The following is a 24,857-nucleotide window of genomic DNA, read 5'->3' as shown; positions in this document are numbered from 1 at the left end:
CCACACCTGCCATCCTCTGGGGGATTAATAATTTTGAAATATTTGGTTCCTTTTCTCCCAAGTTAATCAGTGTGTTTGAAAACATTACACCCAAGACCTTGATTGTTGCAGTAGTTATGAATAGAGCTGATTTTACTCTAGTTCTGTTGAACTTAATGCAATTATCTGTGCTGTACAGCAATGTGAGATCAGAATCAGATTCAGTTTAAATATGAATTTGTTTTCTTAGTTGGAAAATCTAAATCTTGGTAATGAGTTATAACCTGTCTATCCAAAAGATTGGAATAATCCTGTAAATTAAAGAACTAGCAAATGCTTTGTGCTCTGCTGTGGCCAGCAGGTCCATAGTCCCAATTTTTAACATCTTTTTAATGATCAGTGAATGCTGTCAACATCTACTTTCCATACTGGGAGGAATAAATTTGTTATTGGCCACTTTCACACTCAGCGCTAATGTCATCCATATGCTGCTTAGCAAAAGAATGGTGCATTTGTATGGCAGTTCTCTTCCATGGCTTAAGCGAATCAATTCAATAATGAATTCAGTTTATAACTCTATCTCTTTTGGGGCATCAGAGCATGTCTATTCAGAATCACATTTTACTCTTTCTCCTTTTTTACTATCTCGCTGTCTTTGTTGCAGGGTATATCTGGATAACTGCACCTGGTGCTTGCTTATATTGATAAGGATAATTGCATGCTGCACATGTGCAATAAGCTATTTAAAAGCAAATTGTAATTTATTTATTTTTTTCTATTTTAATATCATCTACTACTGTCTTTTATTAAGCTGCATGTACAATGTTTAAAGTTGAAATTTTAGATTGTCATTTTCTAATTACTAAAACAAAAGAAGATATAACCAAACAACCACTGTAGAGTGGGAAAACAATTTTAGTCCCACTGGGATAAATAAAAATGATGAAACTAAATTTAAAAAACTTTCTCAAAGAAGCAAATATGTTGAGACAAATATGGCAAAACCCGAAGTAAATAGGCTTCTTTAGACTTCAATCATGCAAAAAATTGTAATTTAAGGTTGGTGGGGTTCGATTGTATTCAATTTGATTCTTATCTGAAAAGAAGGAAATCTTCAGAACTCGAAGTTCTAGAATATTGACTCATTTTTTGTATGTTTGAAATCAGATTTTTGGTGTTCTTTCTGTAAAGTCAGGAATTGATATGCTGTTGTATTCTTTATCACTAACATTCTTTGTTGAATATTTTACTGCAGGATTTTCAAAGCCGTGCTGCAGTTCGTGCATTGAATGTAATTCCACCCTTGCTGGAACTACTGAAATCTGAATACCCAGTTATTCAGTTGTTAGCCCTTAAAACCTTAGAAGTAATTAGCAAGGACAGAGAATCCAGGATAATACTGGGAGAAAATAAAGGATTAGATTGTCTTCTGAAGATACTGGAAACAAATGTACAGTTTACTTGCCTTAAAAGTTTTTTGTTCTTGCTGCTAATGTTTTTATAACTAGTGAGATTTTTTTTTTCATGTTATGGAAGAATGATAAAAGAATAACAAGCTCTGCACTTGGATCTGACTGTGATAGAAATAGGATAAGCTAGAATAACTAGCTTACTAAGAGATCAAAGGAATTCACCAAAATGCTTATATTTGTTTTCTTGCTCTGTTGCTATTAGTAATACTGTATTGCATTTACTGTCAATTTCTCAAACTGTTGTAAATGTCAGAAAAATTTTCTATTTGCTTTTTATATGATGTCTTCTCAAAAATTTTCATAATGTGCTAAGCTCTGATGCTGGTTCCTAGTTTGAACACTAATCTTTTCTGAATTTACTTTGATATCAATGGTCTTAAATATAATTTTCTACCTTGGAAATTTCGGTGCTTATGTTATTATGAAACTCATTTTAGTGCTTCTTGAGTTTAGGTGTCACATTGGGAACTATAATGTGTAGAGAAATTTGTGAAGCTTTTGAAATTTTAAGATGACAGATCCTTTCTAAATATCTGTCTAACTCACTCTGATGTAAATGAGAAACTTTAGGGAGTTTACTGTTTATGATAAATTGTGTTGCATCCTAAGACACATCAAAGAAATTATACAAATATATGAGTATGGAAATAGGTACTTTGCAGTATGAATAAACTGTCCAAAAGAAAGTCATGACAATTATCGTACAAAGTTGAAAGCCAAAGCTATTTTAATCCTGATTTGAAGGTTGTTTGGGTTTCTTTCCTTATTAGGAAGTCAGCGATCTACATGTGGAAGCTCTTGCTGTGTTGGGAAATTGTCTCGAAGATGTGTATACTCTACAACTGATTCAGCAGACAGGAGGCCTTAAAAAGCTGCTTTCATTTGTAGGAGGCTCCACTGTTCCAGATATTCAGAAGAATGCAGCAAAGGCAATTACCAAAGCAGCTTATGACTGTATGTGACTTTTTTTTTAATCCACAGACATTAATTTGTTTCTGAAGTAAATTTTCATACAGAATAAAGCCATCTTATCTGGTTGCGGGTAGTACTTGTGCTGAGGAAAACAGTGCAAGAATGAATTACAGTGATGAATCTTGCCAATCAGAGGAGAAATGGAATGCTAGGCTGTATATATGTATGAAAAAGTTTATTTCTGAACAGTTTATTTTAAAATGTAATCTGTTCTTGAAAGAGTCCTGTCCTTAAAAAGGAAAATGGAGCTCTGAAAATATGTTTAGTGATGCAGGGTAACTGCCACCTTAAGCCACCTTCACTGGCATTATTTCTCATTGCTATCAATTAAGACTTAATTGGAAGCTTACTTCCTTTTGCATACCATTGCTTGTCTAAATGTCAGGCGGTTTCACATACAAATTCCTCTAACAGACATGGAAAAAAAAGCTTTTCAAATGACTTGCAGATTAATATTCCCAGTGGAGTTAAATAGTTTCATTGTCATCTTTTTATGATTATTCACCCTATAGTTATTTTATTTATACTCTTTAATTCACTGAGGAATTCTGAATTAGGCAACACGTGCTCATTGTTTTTACCTGTAAGGATACTCTTTAAGTAAACCTACATTTGAAATTCCTTCCATACATAGGCTTCTGAGGTGCAACATAAGCCTGATAGTGCTACGTCACAAAATGCAATGGAGGAACATAACATACCTCAATCTATAGAAGATTTTAATTCTATCAAGGGATTTTGATGACAGTAATTCTGGCTGTAGACTTTAAATATTTCATTCATATTTCTATCATCCCATGGTTGAATCGTAGCTTTAATTTATATGTATTTTACCAATATATTATCTAATTTAATACATGACTGAAATAATCTCTCCTTTCCACAATATTTCAGGCCTCCTTTCTTCTCATTCTATCTTTCCAATTCTTTTCTCACCTTCCTCAGTTTGATGTCCTGAATATTTTTAATTATTTGGATTGCAAATGATACATGAAAAGAGTGGAATCCACCTTTTCTAGTATTCTGTGTATTTCTGTCTGCTTTTATCATTATCTATTGGAAGATTTGCAAGTCACTGAAAATTATTTTCATTAATGTTAGGTATCAAAGATAGGAAGAGACTTTCTTATGCCAGCATTTTCTTTGTGCATTTTCCTGTATTGTTATTTTATTATGCTACTTAGGACTGTCAGTATCATTTTTATAGTCCTGTGACAGGCTTGTAAGTAGTATGCTAAGCAGATTTATATTTACTCTGACTACTTTCTACTGCATCTTACTCCTTTTCATATTTATTTTCAAATAAGCATAGCCTTCTTTTCCTCTTTCACACCTTTTTCAGTTTTTGTGGCCTAATATTTTAGCAGCTGTTAGTAGAAGCATGTCTGAACACAACATTTTTAAAGTATGATGGCAAGAACTACACATAATATATTACAGTACTGCACATGATCTTATATCATGGGATGTTACCGTCAGTGAAGATGCATCCTCTTGTCATACTTCTTTACAAATGAAGTCAATGTGGTTTCATTGTAAAGGTTTGCTCTCTTCTTCAGCCTATGACAATTGGTATGGATGCAGAGAGCTGGGAAAATAGATCAAAAGAAGATTTAAAATAGGTGCTTCCAAGCTGCAGAACTTTGGTGACAATCAATTAGACAAAGGGCAGCATATTGTACTGGTGAAGTGGAAAACGCAGACCAGTAAACCTGCTGCTCAACATGACCCCTAGAAGTATTTAGTTTATTTCACTTACATAGAGCTACTTGTGGCCATTATAAGAAATAGTTCAAGTGCAAAACCAAAACAGAAATATTTGCAGTCCTTGTTTGTTTCTTTGGCTCTGGTTCTAGAGATACTAAACAGCCTAACTAAAGTGCAACACTAATGTATACAATACTAATATTTGCCTTGATATAATTCCAATGTAATACAACACAGGTCTAAGTTCTTTTATTACTTTTTCATTAAATTTGTAATAGCCCAACAGTAGCCCACATTCTTTGGATTTGATAGTCATGACTGCAATTTACCAACATTTCCTGCATATTTGAGAACACAAAAGTGCTGCTTTTAATTGAAATGAAAAGCTTACTTCTGCTATAATAGAACATGTACCTGTCTGGGATTTTAAAAAAATTCTAACAACTGAGTATACAACAGTATCTGGTTCTGGAATTGTTATTGTTGACAGATGAAATTTAGTTTTACCTTTTTCATGATAGATGTGATCATAGCAAACAGCAACTGTAAGTTTTTGTTGCTGTTGTTATAAGACAAATGTATCCCTTAAGAACTCTTCAATATCAGAATGAATTACATGATATAAACACTATGTTCATTTTTAAATAGTATCTTTAGGATGCTTCTCTAAGTAAATTAAAATTGATACAATTTCTATACATAATCATTATCTCTTTGCCCCTGAAAATTCGTTTTGTAAGATAATTTTGAATTTAGTATCTTATTTTTTATTCTTATTGTTATTTTGTATGCTCAGAATTACCATGGTACATTTTGCTGTGATTCTCTCCTTGCCCAGTAAATAATGCAGTCATTTCAGAATGCAAGATATAATTTAATGGTATGAATTATTGAATATCTGTGAGTGGATTATCTGGACTGTTGATTAAGGAGGGCCTGACTTTCTTCTGACAATGCCAGATACACCAGCAACAACAAAATGCGATGGAATGTGTATGGGAAAAGTCATGGTTGTGCTCACTTGAGTTTGGCCTCACTCTGCCAGACTTGTTGGAAGCTCTCCCTGTTTTTCACATGTATCTAAATGCAAATCCTTTCAAAAGGGAGCATAATAAAAATGCTCTGAAGGCAAGTGAACACATGCTTTATCATAATACAAGTTTGTATTTATCTAAGTTCTCTCAAATCAAGATCAGTGAGAGGTCATGATACTATTTAACTTCTTTTCTTTTTTTGTTTCAAATGGTATAAATAGTGCCATCAGATGATGACAGTGAGATGAATAAGTAATCAGTAGAACTCTGATCATTATTTTGGGATAAGAAGGGGAAATAAGAAAATATATTGAAAACCAAAGGTTGGCTTATGATGGGACCAATGCATGAGAAACTGGACAGAATCGTTAGTACTCCAGACTCTTTTAGTTGGGTGTACCTGAGTATTTTACTTTTGTTAATTCAAGGTATTCAAATTACTCAGGGATCCAGAACTTTGTCACTGTAAACATGGTGTTGACACTGTCATAAGAAGTACTGAAGTACAAAGGGTGCTTTTCAATTGTACATTCTTTCTTTTCTCTAGTAGAAGAAAGAAAGGAAACAAGTCATGCAAACAGAGAAAGGCTCAGCAGAAAATATTAATCCCTTCTGTAGAATTGGCACCTGGATCTTAAACTATTAGTCGTTTTCATCTTCCTAGCCTGCTAAATATAGATGCATACTCTCCCATAAATCTGGTTTTCCACACTGTTGAGAAATTCTTTGTTCTGTTTAAAATACTTTAAGTTACTCTTTTCACTCATTCATTATTATTTCATATAGACATAAATTACCTTTAAAATGAAATCCTTGCACATTACCATAAATGCATTTAAAAGTAAAAATAATTTTTAAGAAAATCTGTATAGTAATAAATGACATAGTGTACAAGAACCAAATTACTGAGGCATGAAGAACATCTAGAGATCGTTATTTGGGATTATGGACTACTTTAGCAAGGAACAGGCTGGGGCATACTTGATAACTTGTCAAAAAGGTCTGTAATTCCAATTAAGGCCTTCTCTTGAGAACTGGCTGATGTGTGTCAAGGTCATGGCCAAGGTTCTGCTGACACTTAAAACCTGCTCTGTTTTATTTGTTGCATCTTTTGCTTTGTGATTTCAATTATATATCTCTGATGATTCTAAAAATACTTAAAATGGAGCTAGTGAGGAGGAAACGTGGAGTTGTCTCATGACTGTGCATTGAGTCATTTCTGCAACAACTGGATTTTCAATCAAACTTTATTTTCATTCATAATTTTCCATTGGCTTTTTGCACTTCTGTTTGTTTACTTTTATTCACTACAAATGAGGTTTATTTAAAGGAATACTTAAAATCTTTTTCTTTCCTTTCTAAACTTTTTATTCATAAACACAACAGTCCAAAGAAGGGAATGATCCCTCAAAGCATTGGTAAGCACCGGTAAAGTTTCCAAATGTGTTGAAGTCCTACTGACTTCTCAGTTCCTGAATTTCTTCTTTACATTTGAAAATTTTACCATGTAGATATAACTTCAAGAATGTAGTTAATCTACTTGCAATTATGCATATGGTTAAATGTTTGATAACCTTCATAACTGTAGAAGTTCTATGCTGTTCCGTCCTGTTCTGGCTGAGAAGATTTCACTCATGGCTCTTTCCAGCAACACTGGTACTTTTCATTCCATCCTTTTTGGGATAAGTGAGTTAATTAGTGCAGTTATCAGGTGTCTGTGTTGTTATGTGTGTAGAGAAAGGAATCTTCTATGTCTTCTACCTTAGCTGCTGCCAGGCATTGCAGTGTAGGTCAGCAGGGAACCCTGTGCCACCAGGATAAAATGCAGAATTTAAATTCTCTGCAAAGTGTGCAGTAATGAAGAACTGCAAGCTGTACATGGTTCAAATATGTACTTTTTAACACACCTTGCCTTTTTTGGATATTATAGTATGTTAACTGGTGCTCTACCAAGTTCAATTGCACGTTTACTAGTATGTTCTTCAATTGTATGCATTTGGTCTACATTAGCATAAACTGAAGTTAAGCATGATCCTGAGTAGGTATAATCTGTTGAACTGGAAAAGCTGTTTTCAGCAAGCCTGTATGCATTGAGCAGTCTTATGGAGAACAAACTCTGCATTCTGTTGGGCTATGTATGTTTAAAGCTATGTTTAAATAGCTTTTGGATTTGAGTTAGAGTTCACTGAAGTGTAATGGGTTTGGTATCAGGTCCCATGTGCACGTTTCTTAATTACTAGTGCCTCTGTTACAAACAGTTTCCATTTCTGTGGTATCAACAACAAGTGTTACGTTGGAAACAACTAAATTAAATAAAATTCATGTCCTTTTGCTGATTTAGAAAATTAATGCATTGTTCTTTTTCATTTAAAGCTGAAAACAGAAAAATCTTAAATGAGGAAGAGGTTGAAAAGTGTCTCACAAGCCTTTTGGAAATGTGTAATGATGAAGTTAAAGTTGCTGCTTGCCAAGCAGTTTCTGCCATGTGTGACAATGTAGCTAGCAAGCATGCATGTGGACTCCAGGGTAAGTAAGGTGGGAAGGGATGAAACGAATCTATGCTTTTCCTTTTATAAGGAGCATATTATAATTTTGCGGACTGCCATGGCTTATTGAAAGGTTCATGTATACAACTCTTTCTTTCAAAGGGATTCCCCAGCTAGTACAGTTGCTAAGCAGTGACAATGAAGAGGTAAAAGAAGCTGCAGTGACAGCATTAGCTAATTTGACAGCAGCCAGTCCTAGTAATGCAAGGTGAGTCTGCAGTAATTAAATTATTATTTAAAACACTAATCTGAATGCAAGTGATAATATTTTGATTTATAAAAAATGCCTCATCTTGTCTTATCCTGCAAGGCAGATCTGTTCTAAACTGACTGTTAAGGCACTTTTTGGTGTTTATGAGTCATCTGGAATAGGTTGGTTCTCATCAGTGTTACATTATCTCTACTAACATTTGCTTTGTTAAGGAAAAGTATGAAGCAGATCTAATGAAGGCAGATATATAAATCATGTTTTGAAGAGAATATATGAGGCCAATATACCTCATAACTAAGACATTCAATGTGTGATTTTTTTTTTTTAATTCAAAATCAGTAAGATATCCTTTTAAGCCTGATGGTTCATGCAACTTTTGTGACTGCTTTAAAGCCTGGTTTTGAGAGATAGCACTCATATTCTGAGTAATGGCATTGTCTTTCTTTTTTTTTTTTTTAATGTTTCCCAAGTAATAGAGGATGCTCATAATACATTCTCTAAAAGAAAAGAAGTGTGACTTCAGAATCCAAAATAACTAACAAAGGATGGTTCGCTGACTGCAAGTTCCAAAATAATTGTATCGACTAAATTCTATTGTCAGTTTTGCAGAGTTCTGAATTCCAACTCTATTAATCTGTTCAGGGAAAAGAAGCAGAGCAGTCTGACATATATGAGCAATCACATATAGCTAACAAACCATAAAATAAAGTTCCTTAAAAGTTTCCCAGAATATACTTAAGGAAGTTGTAATCCATTCATGGGGATTCTTTGAAGTGAAAAAGTAAAATAACTCACCAAATAAGTTATTTGTTTCAGTTTATTGATTCAGCTTTAATAGCCACCAGTATTCACTTGTTACCAGATGGAGCCATAATTTGGCATAATAATACTCTGTTCTCAGATTCACAGTTTTTTGTCTGATATTCTGTTCTCCTCATGTGCATGACTCTTCAGTTGGTGTCAGTGGGAGTCATACACACATAAAAAGAGCAAAGTACTGGAGTCTAGGGGTCAAACTTTCAGCTCCACTACAGCTGTTTTTCGTAGTGCAGCCCTTTGAGTTTTCACATTGTGAAAAGGGAATCTCTGGAGAGTTTTGAGTTGGTATAGCAGCTTATGCCAACTCATTTAGTTTCTTTTGCCAAGGAGATAGTCAGGACATTGTTTAGCTCGATTGTTAGAACAATTCTCAGAGACCTCAGGCAGGGAAATAGCTGTCTCTATTCCTTTGCATTATAATGGAGTCTGTATTTGTTTCTTGCTGGGCAGAGTCAGGAAATTGTAAAGGTGGCTTACATATACTTCTCTTTCTTTGCAATACAGCTCCAAGTACAATATGGAAGCACCAGATAATTTAATCACAGGTCTTCTGTGAAAATCAGGGAGCAATAATTTACATTAAATATGTGTATTGGATGAATGCCATGTGACTATATAATTACTTCAAAGCATCATTTCTAAATCAAAACCATTAATAAGTCATAGAAGGGTCCAAGTGTGACTAAGATCTATAAATGAATATATAGAGTTGAACCCTCAGCTGATACAAATTGGTACAGTTCCAGCTCACTGAATGAGTATCTGGGTTATATTTGTTTTACATTCACATAATAGGAATAAAAATAGTTTGGAGAAAATGCCTTCCAGATCAAGTTACCATAATCATATTTCATTCTGGGTTATTTTGTGTGTGTGTCTTGTAAACCGCTGAAAATAAGTGTGTATATAATGAAGATGCTGGTGTACTTTTATAATATAAATGTGACTTTGCTGTGTAATTATGTTGACAATCTTCTCGTCCCCAATGAGACTAATGAGACTAGTGCCCGTTTATTGGTTATATATTAGATTTTTGTTATAAACCCTCCCAGAATAGTAAATCATAAAGCTAGGAGTAGCAGGTAGACCTTATGTGGCAAGAACAAAATGGCTACATTCAAGGGGAAGACTATTTAAATACTTTCTACCAGCCAGACAAAAATTTGGTCTTGATAAACTCATATACATATTTTCCATCATATTTCATTTCATCAGTATTTTTGCATGTATTATAGTGATTGAAGGAAGTATACTTTGCCCTTTCATTTTGTAAGGTATGTATTACAAGAATGTAAACAGTGTACAAGACACAACTATTTTTGTTGGAGTTGTTCTTGCTAGAAATATTCGTTCAAGAAGTGTGTCTGCTTTTCATATAATATGGGAAAAAAATACAAGTTAAAACAAATTGTGTAATTAAGGCTCCCACAATAGCTAGCTCATAAGGATAAAGTCTTCCATTGATTAATAACACAAGAACAGCATAGGCAATGGGCAATACTACCCCCCACTAATGTATATTAACCTTGACCTTTAGGTGCTTCCCCACAGCAATGAAAGGCTAGTTCTATACCCCTATCCAATCAATCCTTTGTTTCTCAACTGAGACAGCTAATAAAGGTGTCAAATATGGTGGAGGTTTTGTAATTAGAACACCTGTTCACGATGAACGGGACAGAGACCAGCTTGTCATTTCACACAAGTCCCCGAGCAACCACGATTTAGCGAAAAATAAATAAATTAATTAAGGACTTTGCCCCCATAGTATTTTAAGCAAAGATCTAGAGCAGAAGAGAACGAGTCTCATACAAACAGTTTGAGTTTTCAGGTTTACTGGAAAACATGGATTTTCAATGTGATCTCTGCCACAACACATAAAATCACTACAACTAACTTCTAAAATATTTCATCACTTGAGTCTTTGCTGTGGAGCTGATGTGGTGTAGTGCTTCAGTAGCACACAAAGTACAGTGGTCAAATGCCTCATTATTTGGCAGATTGATGCCCTCACATGATGTTTTTATCAGAATTCTATGATAAAATAATGACAGAATTTAAATGCTGATCTATATTGGTGATAAATTCTTTGTAAACTTGTTAATTATTAGATTAAATAAAAATAAAATTACAGAGTAAATTGCAGTTTAAAATCCCATGTACCTATTCTAACATACAATAAAGGAGTTATTTTGTTATGTTAGTACGTGTAGAGCTCCAAGGCTGTCCTTGATATATGCCTCAAAATTTGCTTCTGTGGTCTGCTTCTGGGAAGAAGATAATTACATTCAGCTGAGTATTTACAGCTATTTCCCATGTTTTAATCCTAAACACTAACTTGCTTTATTGAAAAGTGCATACAGTTATTCAGACAGCAGAATGCTATTTTAAAGAATCCATGAAATCTATTATTTTATGTGTCCAAGCATTGGGAAATGTAAGCACAATCACTTCAATAACGAACATTATGCACAAATTGAAAAATTACACACAAAGAAAGAAACAGCAGTGCCATCTATTGGGCAGAAAAAACAATTATTCTGTGCCATACAACCAACTACACAACAAACGTGGTTACTTCACCCTCTGCTTATTTTTTTTTCCATTTAATCAATTATTTTCTTTTTTCATGTGTTTAGCATAAGCTAATCATGTCACATTTACGTATGATATTAGTTAGAAGTAACACATAGAAACAAGATCTCAAGTGTACCTGTTAGTCAAACAGTAATTTGACCTGCTCTTCTGTGTTGTAGCACAAATGCCATTTCCAATAGCTGGCTTCATAAATCTGGCAATGTCTGAGTTCTGGGCACCTAATGGAGTTACCACTAAAGAAAAACATATGCTCTGAAATTTAGAGCTTTGTACTGGACATGAAGACTAATTAACAGCCTCAATAATATTTGTCTTAAATTGTTTATTTTAAGTGCAAAATTTATAGCATTCAGTTAGAGTTTATTCCAGGGAAAGAAGGGAAGGGACAGTTTTTGCTCAGCTGCACTACGGGCTTCAGGAAATTGTGGTACCTGACAGATCTGGCAGAATATTTCTAAGGTTTATAATTAAGGTCATGTTGCATATTTCTAAGTATTATATCTGGATGCAAGATAGTAAAGTATCATCCTCAAGCCTTCAAAGTCATGAAACTTTGTGTGATTTAGTTTTCTTCTGATTCTTCCATTCTTCAGGGGAAATCAGTGGATATATTTATATTAGCAAAATTATATCCATATATAGGCAATTGTAGGCATTACCACAACAACTGAATATATGCTTTTTCAAATATATCAAGATTTCTGACATGTGGGAATAGGTTGGGGAATAGGAAGATAGATTGGGACCTCATTGCTTATAGGGAAAGTGAGTTAGTCCCTTGACTTCAGTGGGTGTTGCATTTATTCCAAACTGAAATTCATATACTGATCTAACAACCCAAAATACCTCTTTAGTTTATGCCATGTGATAACACTCACCTGTAATGAGAGTCCCTCACCTTCTTAAGCAGAGATTTTCATTGTCTGCAAGAGATTTTTTGAGATGGGTACCACTGTCAAGAAATAAATGTAAAGTGTGTGCAGTTTTCTTACATTTCAGATTTCGTAATTGTTAGGAACTAACAATTACTGCCATTAGGTAGTGATATCACTAGATTGTAATCTTCCCAGTTAGAAAATGAGAAACTTAATCATAGCTTTTCTCTTTCAAGACTGTAGATAGAACCTGATTCACATAAATGGATTAATATTGAAGTGTCAGTATTATATAAGACAATACATTTGCATGAATATATATGTCACTTTATGAAAACAGGAACAAAAATTTCAAGTATGGGAGAACTATAGTTAAAACCAGAAATAGGTAATGGTCCATTGTATAGGCTTTGTCCTTTTTACAGTTTGATGGTACTTCTTTGTAACAAGTTTCTGTTTCTGGAGGAGGGGATCAACAATAGAAAGCCACTGGCTGTATTGTGTAAAGGTAATATGTTTTAATACTGACCTCTAGTGACAGAATTTTACCGCTGAGCTACTGTACTGCAAGATGAAGGGATTTGGCTGGGGTTTTGTGGTTTGTGTCATTATTTTTTACATTAGCACCCATTCTTTTGAGTCCTATGCAGATACAATCAGTTAAGCCATAAGCAGACTTCTGTTTGGGATTGCTCTGTATCCACAGTGTGATGGGTGCTTTCTAAAGAAAAAAAGAACACAGTCATTACCCAACAGCTCTTAAGCTTTTCCTTACAAGTTGCATATTGACTTCCATTGAAACTGCAAAATGTTTATGGTAAATTTCTCCCTTGACAGAAAAGCTGAATCAAGGCCTAATGCTGGGATGTCATTCAGAAATGGGTTTCCACTGTGACTTTAGTATTACATCAAATGACTGATATTCAAGCCATGGACACTACCCTAAATCATGCCCTGCTGGCAGGTGCAAAATATTACACCCAGATGGATTGTAGTTTTCTCTCTTGGATTTGTGAAGCTGTGGCTGTATGGGAAAAGTCCTCCTTGATAGACCCAGATAGACCCAGGCACTGTAATTGCATTTTGTTCCCAGTACAGCTACTTTTTCACCCAAGTTTGTGTTACATATTTTCTTGTTTGTTTGTATGCTTTTAAACTGTTGCCTATTATTGAAAGTTATATTGAAAACAGAGACCAACACAGAGCATTCATCTCTAATATAAATCTCATCTTACAGCATCCTAAAGTGCATGAAAACCTACATATATCCAAAATAGTTTTAGACAGAAAACAGAACGCTTCTAAAGTGGGATAATGGTAACTATATAGAAGTTCTACTCCTTACAAATATACCAAAATCTTTTTACTTGTTTGTACTCTACTTTGAAAGCCTTGCAGTGTGATCACTATTTATCTTAGCTGTGGAAGGCTGGAATTTCACTCAGAGCATGTGTGTTGTCATTTGTAAATTCTCATGATCAATTTCTGTGAGATCAAGTCAAACTTTTTTATTCTTGGATGGAGACTCCTAAGCCTGGGAGAGAAAACTGCCAGTGGTTTATGTAGTGGCAGAAGAATGGTGATTTCTATGGAGTCTGTATCCCTACAATGGCAGTCAGTGATATGCACAGAGATTAATTATACTTCTTACGAGTGAAAAGTACTGAGGGTTATTTGACATTTGAGTAAATTTCAGTCATGTGTATTGGTGCTTTTACATGCATGTTTTCTTTGTAGCATATTCTAAATTAAATGCAAATTATGTAAGTATATGTCTTAACTTACTGTAGTATAATGTGAAGTTATTTATTTTGAGTGTATATAAGGGGATTGCAGGTCTATGACTGGTCATGAAAACTTAATTCTGTCCTCCTGTGAATTTAACCTGTGCACCGACTGTGGCATGTTGTCTAACTGGACTGTCATACACACAAGGAGGTAAAAATAAGCTTCATAAGTAACTTTATGCCTTTTGACTTGCAACCTCAGTAATTTTAGCCTAACATAGTACAGTATGTGTACTTTCTCAAAGATTTAATTTTAAGAGAAAAGTAAATGCAAACGTTTCTCCGCTCTGAATCATCATAACAACTTGAGCCTTTAGGAAGGCAAAACAGATTTGAGATTAGTTCACAGTTAGTGCCATTTGAGATAAGTTCACAGTTGTCCAGAAAACACTAATCCAGAAGTGAAAGACAGGGATCAAGTTTCACAATCCTAGTACTACGTGTGGAGAGACTGATTTAGGACAGGATTTTTGTCCTTCCTCAGCTGATGCTTCCAAAGATGAAGCAGAGCCGCTGTTTGCTCAGCCCTTCTGTTCGGAGGAGTTGTTCTAAGAACTCTGCTTTGTCTTTCTCTTCCCTTCCCTTATACTTCCACGAAGGCTGCTCTGGCAACTCCTGAAAGTACCCTGTTCTTTTGCTTTTGTAACAATGTGGGTTCCAGACTCCTGCCACTTGTTCTGAGTTATTGATTTTTATATGCATTACTTAGATCAGAAAAAAGAGAGAGGAGGATAGTGTCTTTTTCATGAGCCTATCCTGACTGAAACTACTTGGGATCTTTAAGGGGCAGAAAGGCTTTCTATTGCTGAATTTCAAGCCTTTTGTCATAATAGTGGAAGTGTCAGAAATTCTTAATAAAGATTACAAATAATATTAGAATAAAGAGACTTAGATAACAGGAATAGATAGTTCATTACCAATGCTCCTGTAATATTTTAAGTTGGGTGTACTGCAGTTTTAGAACTGAGATCTATGTAACTTTGTCAGGTGAGTTCAACGGCAGACATTAGAAGATCTCTGTGTATCACTAAATGAGAGTCAGGTGTTACAGTCTCTACTAACTCAGTTTAAGGTTTTGTTGCTTCCAGATTGTGAGGTTTATTGAGTTTTGGGTGATGTTTTAACATGATAATTATCATTAAAAAAAAGGGGTAGAAAAATTAATACTTTTCATCGATATCATTGATACTTTTATCATAGCACAAAGGGACCCCAAATTGTAGAACAGAATCTCTTGTACTAGATTCCCTTACTCAGAATAAACATCCTGACATTAATTTCCCTCCTATAATGAAGAAAACAGAAGTAATATTAGTTTTAAAATAAAATACAGCTAACTAGATACAACAATCAATCACTTCTGACAAAAAACCGCAAAGTGAAATTTTGGGTGAATGGAGAAGACATTTATTGGATGTGATTAATGGCATAATGACAAGTAAAGAATACTAGTACATGTAAGGGATAAAAAGGAAGATATTTCTTGAGATCTTTCAAACTTCTGGTTATGATCTCCTTTCTCATTCAGAATTTCTGTAATAGAGAGAGATCAGAAATGCCTTGTGTAAAAAAAGAAGTCACGCAATCCAACACAGATAGAGTTGATTTTAAAAAATGTGTGTGTAATTAGATGCATAATTTTAATGCATAATTTGCATGCAATTATGTATGAAAATTAGATATGCACAGGCATAAATGGCTAGCTAAGCAGCTCACACACAATCACAGTAATTTTGCACAGAAATTAAACATGCAGTTGCAAACACATTTGGAAAATGAAGTCCATAAGGAGTCCAATGGTCATTGTGAGGAGGGCAAATTTGATTTTTTTTCTGAGGAGAAATTGTGTGAAATCCTCAGTCTGAAGGGGCTGAATAAACAGCACAGAAGTGAATAAAAATAACATTTCATACAAACAGTTTCTGTTTATTTGTGTTAGAAGTAAACTCAAACATAATCTACCATTTTTCTAATGTCAGTCATACTAGTGTTAATTAAGCGCAATCCACAGCAAACAGTTGTGTGAAGCTGCACCACTACTCTTCCACTCTTCCCTTCCATGGAAGGTTGGTTAGGTTAGGGATTTGGATGAGAGTCTCTGTGGTTTCTGTCAGCTCTTTAAACACTGATAGTTGCGTTTTCCATTAGGGTAGACCACCTCTTCACGAGGAAACGCTAGCTGGACTATTTCCTGTGCACTAAGTAACTAACCTGTCATCTTTCTTGCCATGACTAGGAGGCTTGGTCAGGGACCAGAGTTATTATGCTTAATATGATGCCAACAAAAAGGTAGTTCTTGCACCAGAAGGCATACAGTCCTAAAAATATAATTAAAAACCCCACAGACTGGTACAATTTCACTGATGATTGTTTTCACAACACTTTACCAATGTCTGAGAATTCTTATTGCACTCCAGACAATGAAAGCAACAAAATGTTCAGTTCAGTGAATTCACATGTGTCTGCAAAAGTAACTGTTCCAAAACAGTTTGTATTGTGAAAGTTTTGATGTTGATTTTACTGTCAACTTTTAATTTATTTCTGCAGTAAAAATAGTAAAGAGGACGTGTTTTCCCTCAGACTTTCAGCGTGTATTCGTTGAGTCCTGAGTGACCTCTTAGAGAATTTTCAAGAAAATTTCTTAAAGAGCTTGTTCTATTTAAAATTAATCATTTAAATAGAATATTTATTATCTCACCTTTTATTGATTTTTAATGACACTTGAGGAAAATATTTTAGTTGTTCTTGAATACACTAATTTGAGTTAAATTGTTGTCAGAACTTTCTCTTTTCCCTGCAGGGCACAGTTAAGGTCATTAGGGTACCTTGTTTGAGGTAAACCTCTAACCCTGTTAGGTGAGGCACTCTAATGATCATAACATTTGAATTAACTTTAATTTGAGCTCTGTAGTTTCTACACATAGCTTGTCTGTTTTTTTCTTGTTTGTTTGTTTATAATTTATACAGTCAGCTTCCACTTTCAAAAAAACATGGTGACTTTGCAAATGCTACCTCTTTTTTTTTTCCCCTTGTCATTGTCTTCTTTCCTTTTCCCTAAACTTTTCTCCCCACCATTAGGAAAGTTGATGTATTTTGAATCTTTACATAGAGCTAAACCAAGGCTCTGTTCTTCCTTGAGGATGTAGTCCTGTAGTGGGAGCACTGATAAAGTGCACCATCTCAATAGGATGTGTCTGACACAGAGTGTGTTCTGGAGGCAGGGAGAGAGGCTAGTGTTGAGCTACATTGGGCAAAGATACTGCTTATAAAAACTTCTTGTTCTGATTTTTGTTTCCTTGTAATAAAAAAAAAATAACCATCAGCCTACATAGAACATATCTCTGCCCAAGATGGATGGGAATGAGGACCTCCATACTCTCAATGTTTTAGTATTTCAGCACCTTAAAAACTTCAGCATGTTCATTCTTTCAGCTCCCTTCTGAGGTCAGGCAGCAGCTGTGGCTCTATGGCCCAGTGTCACTGCTATTTCTATGTTCTCTATGAGGTAGAGGTGAATTGAACTATGGATTCTCCATTGATTCTTCTTCCTTTATAAACTCTTCTGTAAGCATTTCTGTTATCAGGACAGTGTTGCCCTCAGGTGTTGGCATCCTCTTAAAATCTTACTCTCTAAGGTATTGGTTACCTTCAACTCTCGTTACTTGCTGCTTTCACTTCTAACATGAGTTCTTTTTGCCTTGTGATCCATTGTGCTACTTGATTAAGCTATGCTCATGAAACTGTGGTTCAAAATGAATCTGCACAGAAGTAGAACATAGGATTCAAATAAATATGTATGATCTTCTAAATCAGTGATTCTCAACCTCTTTGAAGTTGAATGGCACTTGAGAAAATTGGCTGTGCTCTGTACCTCACTGAGGTCAGCTCTGAACACAGAAGGAGCTATCACCTTGCTCGTTTGTTAAGTACTTGTGTACTTGCTGCTTTTATGGACATTATAGTAAATCTGCTTATAACATGATTGGCTATGTCATTCAGCTCCATGCATCATCCTGGAATCAGTCTGTAAGGGACTACGTGTTTATATAGGATTTCCTATGGGACAATTTCTAAGTTACTGTCTGCAGTATAGAATAGCAAGTCCTAGAATTACTGCAGAAGTATTGGGTATGATAACACCTGTGAGATGCAGTGATGCGTTTTGTGAGTAGCAGATCTGTCCCATAAATCTTGGCATTTCTGTGTATGCATTGTGCAGGAAAATCTGTTTGACTTTTTGTTTTGTTTTTTTCCTCCTGGATAAGGTGTGTACATATATATACAGTGTAATGCTATATATATACAGTGTAATGCTATAAATCTGATGGCTTATGAAGGTCCTTTACTGTGCTTGACTGCTTGCATGTATGATACCTCTTTCCTACAGTTTGCTGGCAGGTACATCATGTCATTGTTACACATGCTATGAACACAATGTTTTCCAGTAAATCTGTGATACATGTGGGATATAGCTGATCCTTACATATGCAGTCAACATGTCAAGGATTTCTTCATATACAACAGCCTGGATAGAGCTACACCACTCCTGAAGCTGGAAATATTGATAAAATTTTCATGGGGAAGAGAAGACAGTGGCCTGGCCTAAGAAAAGAAAATAAACAATTTATCTCAAAGAAACTCCAACATTTTCAATTCTTCTGTCAAGGAAGGAAGGAGAGGAGGATGCCCAGATAGGAGGAAATCCCATCTAATTGAAGAGAGACTGAGGAGTACAGTGTATGACATTTCCAAGCATGCTTCTGAACAGAGACTGAAATGCTTGCCTTAAATTTACTGATGCTACAGGAGGATGAATTAGCCAACACCAAACTGGCCCTGTACCTTTACACTAATAACCCTACTTGCCTTCAGTCCCTGGACTGCTGTCTTTCCCCTGGGTTTCCAATCTGGGAACTGCTGCCTGCCTGCCAGCCTTCTTTGCACCCATGCTGCAGCACTACCTGTGAGTTGCCATCGCCTTGTAGCTGAGGCAGAGATCAGACTATCAAACCTTGTTAGCCTCTGCTGATTCATTCCAGGTATGCTCAGGAGTATCTGCATCCCCCCTCTGAAAATCTGGTCTGGAGATACTTGCATTAAGATGACTTCGCAGTAAGACCTACATCATGTTGCCCATGTAATGGGATTATATGGCACAGGTTGGCATATATTCTGCTTTCTATCTTGTTTGTACAAGAGTGTGACCATCAGCATTCCCGTGCTTTTTTTGTTTTTATTGATGCCTTGACAGTCTTCAATAGCATAACTGTCTCTTGTATATGTAATGCTTCTAAGCTTGTGTTTGTTTTGTAACTGTGAAAATTACCAAGAGGTTAGTTAGAATTTGGTAAGATGCTGTTACAGGAAAAGCAAGATTTTCACATCCAGATTTCTCTTATTTATGCATTGACAGAAATTCAGCAAAACTTATGAAAAATGTTCACTGTTCTGTTGTTGAAATGCTTAGATATGCTTGTATAGAGGTGGGAGAGTTTGTTATGTTTTTGATATAGACAAAATGTACTAAAAGAGTATAAAAAGCAATTGCAAGGAAAATTCAAATTGCCATCTGCACGTTTCTATTGCTAACAATATTGCCAACTTTTGTTTAACAAACAGATGAGCCCAATGTAAAATTACGAAGAACTGATAGTGAGTGGGACATATGCCTCAAATCATTTGATCAAATTTTATATGTAAACTCAGAAGGAAGACAATTCCATTTTTATAGTGTGCTGATTCATAATGACACTGAAAAAAATACCACTGAAACGAATGTAAGATGATCTAGACAAAGAAATAAGTTTCTGTTGTTTAGGGGAAAACAAAGTTTTATCAAGAAGGTCAACAAAAAATCTTAAGATATGGAATACCTTATGACTTTTCAAGAATGTAAACTACATTTGTATCAGTGATCTCTTTTGCCTATGACAAAGAAACCAACATAACGAGGTAGTAACCCGGAAACATGTGGCTTTTCAGATTTGTCAGAGTATGGTACTTCCTTCTCAGCTGGGTTCTCTCTTCAGAGTCTGCATCAGTTGTAGTCAAGACTTTACTGTCATTATAAGCAACGTCACTACCTGCTTTTAAATATATTCTTTAACCCAGATGTTAAATATGAAGTCAACTTTTTTTTCTTATTCTTTTAAAAGGCAATGTCCCAGTGAGTTCTGGAAGCAGAATAGCAATGTTAAGGTGAAGTGCTCATAGGCCACTTCCTTCTGCTGTGACAGAAATGTGGGCCCATGTGACGATTAGTTTTGCAGCACATCAGTCATTTGCAAATGTGTGCTCTAGTAGTACAGCTGCCTGCACCTTCTGCTGGCTCCTGCCTGAAGCTGCTGTTTCCTTAGTAGTGCCTCTTCAACTGTGCGGGTTTTTTTTTTTTTTCTTGGCTGTTCTCTAACTTAAATCTATGAAAAAAAGTCTCAACAGTCTCCCCCAGTTTTACTTGCAAACAGATTGTTTTGCACATTTAGCTTAGAACTTGGCTACGTCAGTGTTTGTCCCAGCACTGCTGAGGGAAGCACCCTTCAGCCACAGCTGCAATATAATCTCGGAGCAGCGGGAATATTTAAACTGCATCTGCTGATAGACTAGTTGATGTGGAACCACAGTCACAGCCAGCCTTGAATTCTGTACTGTTGTGTCCGTTGTACTCATGTCTGTTGTACTCCTGTCTAAATCAGCTTATATAAAGCCAACTCAGTAATTTCTATATTGAACTGCACTGCACCGTATAAACGGATCCTGTAAGTATGGCAGAAACTTGGTTTGTGCCACCACTACGTTTGCACCACTTGGGTATCTAATCACAGAAAGAACACAGCACATAAAACAACCACATGATATTCTGTGCACTACAATCTTCATTTGAAGTAGAGCTAGAATGATTATGGGGAGAGGAGATAAGAATTTGCAGAGGCATTTGCCTAAAACTGAAGATACAGAATTTGGAATATTGTGCCCAGTTCTGGGCCGCTCAGTTCCAGAAGGACAGGGAGCTGCTGGAGAGAGTTCAGCACAGGGCCACCAAGATGATTAAGAAAGTAGAGCATCTCACTTATGATGAAAGACTGAGGGAGCTGGGGTTTTTTAGCTTGGAGAGAGGAGACTGAAGGGTGATCTCATTAATGTTTACAAGTATGTAAAGGGTGGATGTCAGGAGAATGGAGCCAGGCTGTTCTCAGTGATGGCAAATGATAGGACAAGGGGCAATGGGTACAAGCTGGAATATAAGAGGTTCCAAAGAAATACAAGGAAGAATTTCTTCACTGTTCAGGTGAGGGAGCACTGAAACAGGCTGCCCAGATGGGCTGTGGAGTCTGTTTCTCAGGGGATGTTCAAAACCTACCTGGACAAGTTCCTGTATGACCTACTCTGGGTGGTCCTGCTCTGGCAGGGGAGTTGGACTGGATGATCTTTTGAGGTCCCTTCCAGCTCTTGAGATTCTGTGCTTCTGTGAAATTCTGCATCTTTGAAAAGATGCAAGATTTAATTCACTTCTTCAAAACCTCAGAAAGAATCGATGTCCTAGTAAAAGAATCCAGAAGTTTGTGACTTGGTTTGCCTGCTTAGATTATGACTCTTAAACTTCACACTGTGAATTGTATATATATATATTGTAATACTGATTTAGTTGGTTTAATAGTTCGCAGCAGACTAAGAAGAAAAAGTGGTCCTAAGATAACAAATATTTTCATTTCTCCTTAATTTTGCTAGTGCTGTTGCTGAAGCTGAAGGATTTGGGCCGTTAGTAAATACCTTGAATGCTCAGAGAGATGGAGCTGTCGCTAATGCTGCTGCAGTGCTAACAGATCTGGCCACACACGAGCCATTCCGTGTCACCATCCAGAGCTGTGGTGTTATGAGTGCACTTGCAGAGCCATTGCGCTCCACCAACAGCCTAGTGCAGAGCAAAGCTGCATCTGCTGTGGCTGCGTTTGCTTGTGATGCTGATGCAAGAACTGAGGTAAAACTACTTTTCAAGGTTGTGATTAATAACATTTCTAGATCCCGAGGCTGGTAGAATACTTACCTAGAATCTTTGTATTTTGTGTCTGTCCCAGGCTTTCTATATAGTAACTCATTTTTTGCTTTTATCATAAGCTTGGTCAGCTGAATTTAGCTCATTTCTCATGAGAACCTGGAAAGTATTTTCTTTAACTTGTGTTTTTACTGATGTATTTGCTTGCACCAAATGAATGTTTTACAGCTTTCCTGTAGCTTCAGTTGACTTGAAGCAGGGCTATATCTTAATCTCCATGTTTATGAGCGATAAAGATTAAGGTTTCTTTCAGCTGCAACTGTCAGCTGAAGATGAAAAATTATGTCCTTTTCATTCTCCTTTAGTGTTGTTCTGTTTCCCACTTTCAAAGCCTGAACGTCAATATCTGATCTTGATTAGTAGGATGCAGGATGTGCATGGAGTAAATGTAATTCAGACAAAACTCAAAATATAGTTAATCCCTTGATCAGTGGCCTTCAGCAAGTTGAACTTTTTGCAGATTATCAATGGTCATACTATTTTCTTTTCCTAAATAAGGATGATGTTATATGTATTCATAGATCATAAGCTGGGGTTTTTCTCATGGGTCAGAACTGTTAATTAGGACATGAATAAGGGGCATAGATAATTAATCTACCTCTTTCAATGTCCTTAAAATGTCTTTCTCTTCAGAAATCCAAATGAGCAATATTTCCTCCAGCATGTAGAGGAAAGATACTGCAGCACACAAGAGACTAGGATGTTAATAAGATTGTCATACATACAATACAATACAAATTCAAATATATTGTGATGTAAATTAGTTGCTAGGAGGCAACAGAAGATAGAAAAAGCTGTGTAACTCTCTGTGGCAATCTTGGGTTGCATAGTCTCTACAGTTTCCACAGCGCAATCTAATAGCTGAAAAGCAAGGCAGAGCCAGAAGGGATATGTGCCTTGTACCCCTCTGAAGCTCACTTCAGCTCCAACCTATGCAGAGTTCACAGAAGCACTAAATGCCCATAAATGGCATTCCTACCAGCCCAGCATAACTTGTCTGTGAAGCCTGAATGTCTCAGAAGGTGAATTTCACAAGCTGTTCTGGCTGGGATAGATGAAACATGTGTCAACGTCTTCATTTTTTCATAGTTAAGAAATGCAGGTGGTCTGGGACCACTCGTTGAATTGCTTCATTCTAATAATGAAGAAGTCAGAAGAAATGTCTGTTGTGCTGTTATGGTCTGCGCAAGTGATGAACCAACTGCTGTTGAGTTATGCAGACTAGGGTAAGTAGAAATAGTATCAAGGGGCAGAGTGAAGATTTTTATGTGAGAACTTTCTTAAATTGATCTTTACATACTTATAGTAGAATAACAAAGTTAAGCTATGCTTTTGGGTAAGCAGAAAGTACTTTTGCACCACAAGTGTTGCAGATGAAGTGGTATTGATTTGAGGTAACAGAAAAAATGTAAGCCTGAAGAGAGAACTGTCTGGCATTACATCTACTGTTTCTGTGACTGAATTAGACTTTACATTGCAGATGTATTTGATTTACAAGCTCTGGCTAATTGCAAGTGTCCTGAAGTGTCATGGAAAAGAGTCTCTATTTTATTTCTTCTCAAAAACTCCAAGTTTACTATATTGATATGTGCATTACAAAAGCAGGTTTATGTTACAGGAATTCTGACACAGGACTCCTTACAAAGGATGACTCAGTTGTCAAATTAAAATATATGTAATTGCTCTGCTCCCTCTGCTGGACACTTCTCTGATTACTGCACAGACACTTAAAGTCCATCTATGAGGGGATTCTGTGGAGTGAGAATCTCAGAAGTTTATCAGAAGAGGATCTGAAAGGTGATGTTCTCCATCTGCCCACTGTAAGACTGAATCAAGTTCACTGACCTATTTTTGCTTGTTCAGTGTAAATACCAATGCTGAGGGGCTTTCACAACTTTCTACAGTAATATGTTTCAGTGCTGGAGTATCCTTAGAGCTAGAAGGGGTTCTAAATTTAAAAATCTGAGTTTCTGAGTCTAAATAATGAAACCCGAATTCTAAATATCACAGCAAATCAATCCGTCTACATGCTGTCCCACTTTCAGTGAGATTAAATAACCAACTTTTTATAGCAATTTTAGTTTAACTTACTTATTTTTTTCATGCTCTGTGTCCCTCTCAGTTTGCCTTTGATGAAAAAGTAAAAATGTTAAACTACTTACTGTTTGGATATCTTGTGTCATTTTGTCACACATCTCTAAATTTCTCTCATTTATTTATGCCGTTTTCAACTGCCATCTCCAAGCCTGGATGAGGTACTTCAGCTGAGGTCATATCACCACCAAATAAAGCTCAGTTGTTATTTTCTTTATCTTGCATATAGCACTGTTCTTATTTATTCTCTTTTTTGTGACAGTATCACAGTAGGACTCTTAATTTATGTGTCCTTCCAGTTTTACAGCCTATTATTGGTATTAATACATTAAGCATAGTTTTTCAACCAGTCAGGCACTACTTCATGTTATTTTCATGTAGATCATATTTTCTTTACTTGCCCATGAGTATTCAGATAGGAATATATGAAAAGGCTTATTAAAGTCAAAACATATCTCAAAGTCAACTCGTATCTCACCTCTACTTCTGCCTACACATTGAGTTACTCTATCACAGAAAGCATTAGATTGGCTTTACATAATTTATTATTGACAAATCCAGAATGAGTATTTATTATCTCCTGTTGCTTGCAAACTGATTGTTTAATGATATGGTGTTCTTTGGACACTGAAATTTGTCTGAATGATATCCGTTATAATTTCCATGTTCTTCATTTCTCAAATCTCGATTCTATTATTGCCCTTTTCCACTCTCCT

At 35.9% G+C, this 24,857-nt stretch overlaps 1 protein-coding gene across 2 annotated transcripts in view; it reads left to right on the top strand.

Annotated features, from left to right (window-relative positions):
* ARMC3 (armadillo repeat containing 3) overlaps window positions 1-24,857 on the top strand; it is a 48,744-nt gene that overhangs the window by 7,767 nt on the left and 16,120 nt on the right. For both annotated transcript variants that reach the window (XM_061996869.1, XM_061996867.1), the window contains exons 6-11: window positions 1,235-1,429; window positions 2,222-2,405; window positions 7,538-7,690; window positions 7,813-7,918; window positions 21,723-21,972; window positions 23,137-23,273. In XM_061996869.1, the coding sequence (XP_061852853.1) occupies window positions 1,235-1,429; window positions 2,222-2,405; window positions 7,538-7,690; window positions 7,813-7,918; window positions 21,723-21,972; window positions 23,137-23,273 (1,025 nt within the window). The remainder of the gene's footprint in view (window positions 1-1,234; window positions 1,430-2,221; window positions 2,406-7,537; window positions 7,691-7,812; window positions 7,919-21,722; window positions 21,973-23,136; window positions 23,274-24,857) is intronic.

Source organism: Colius striatus, chromosome 5 (genome assembly GCF_028858725.1).
Source record: "Colius striatus isolate bColStr4 chromosome 5, bColStr4.1.hap1, whole genome shotgun sequence".
Taxonomy (NCBI): Eukaryota; Metazoa; Chordata; class Aves; order Coliiformes; family Coliidae; genus Colius; species Colius striatus.
Note: the sequence above shows the minus strand (reverse complement) of the source record. Positions and strands in the feature narration are given on the sequence as shown.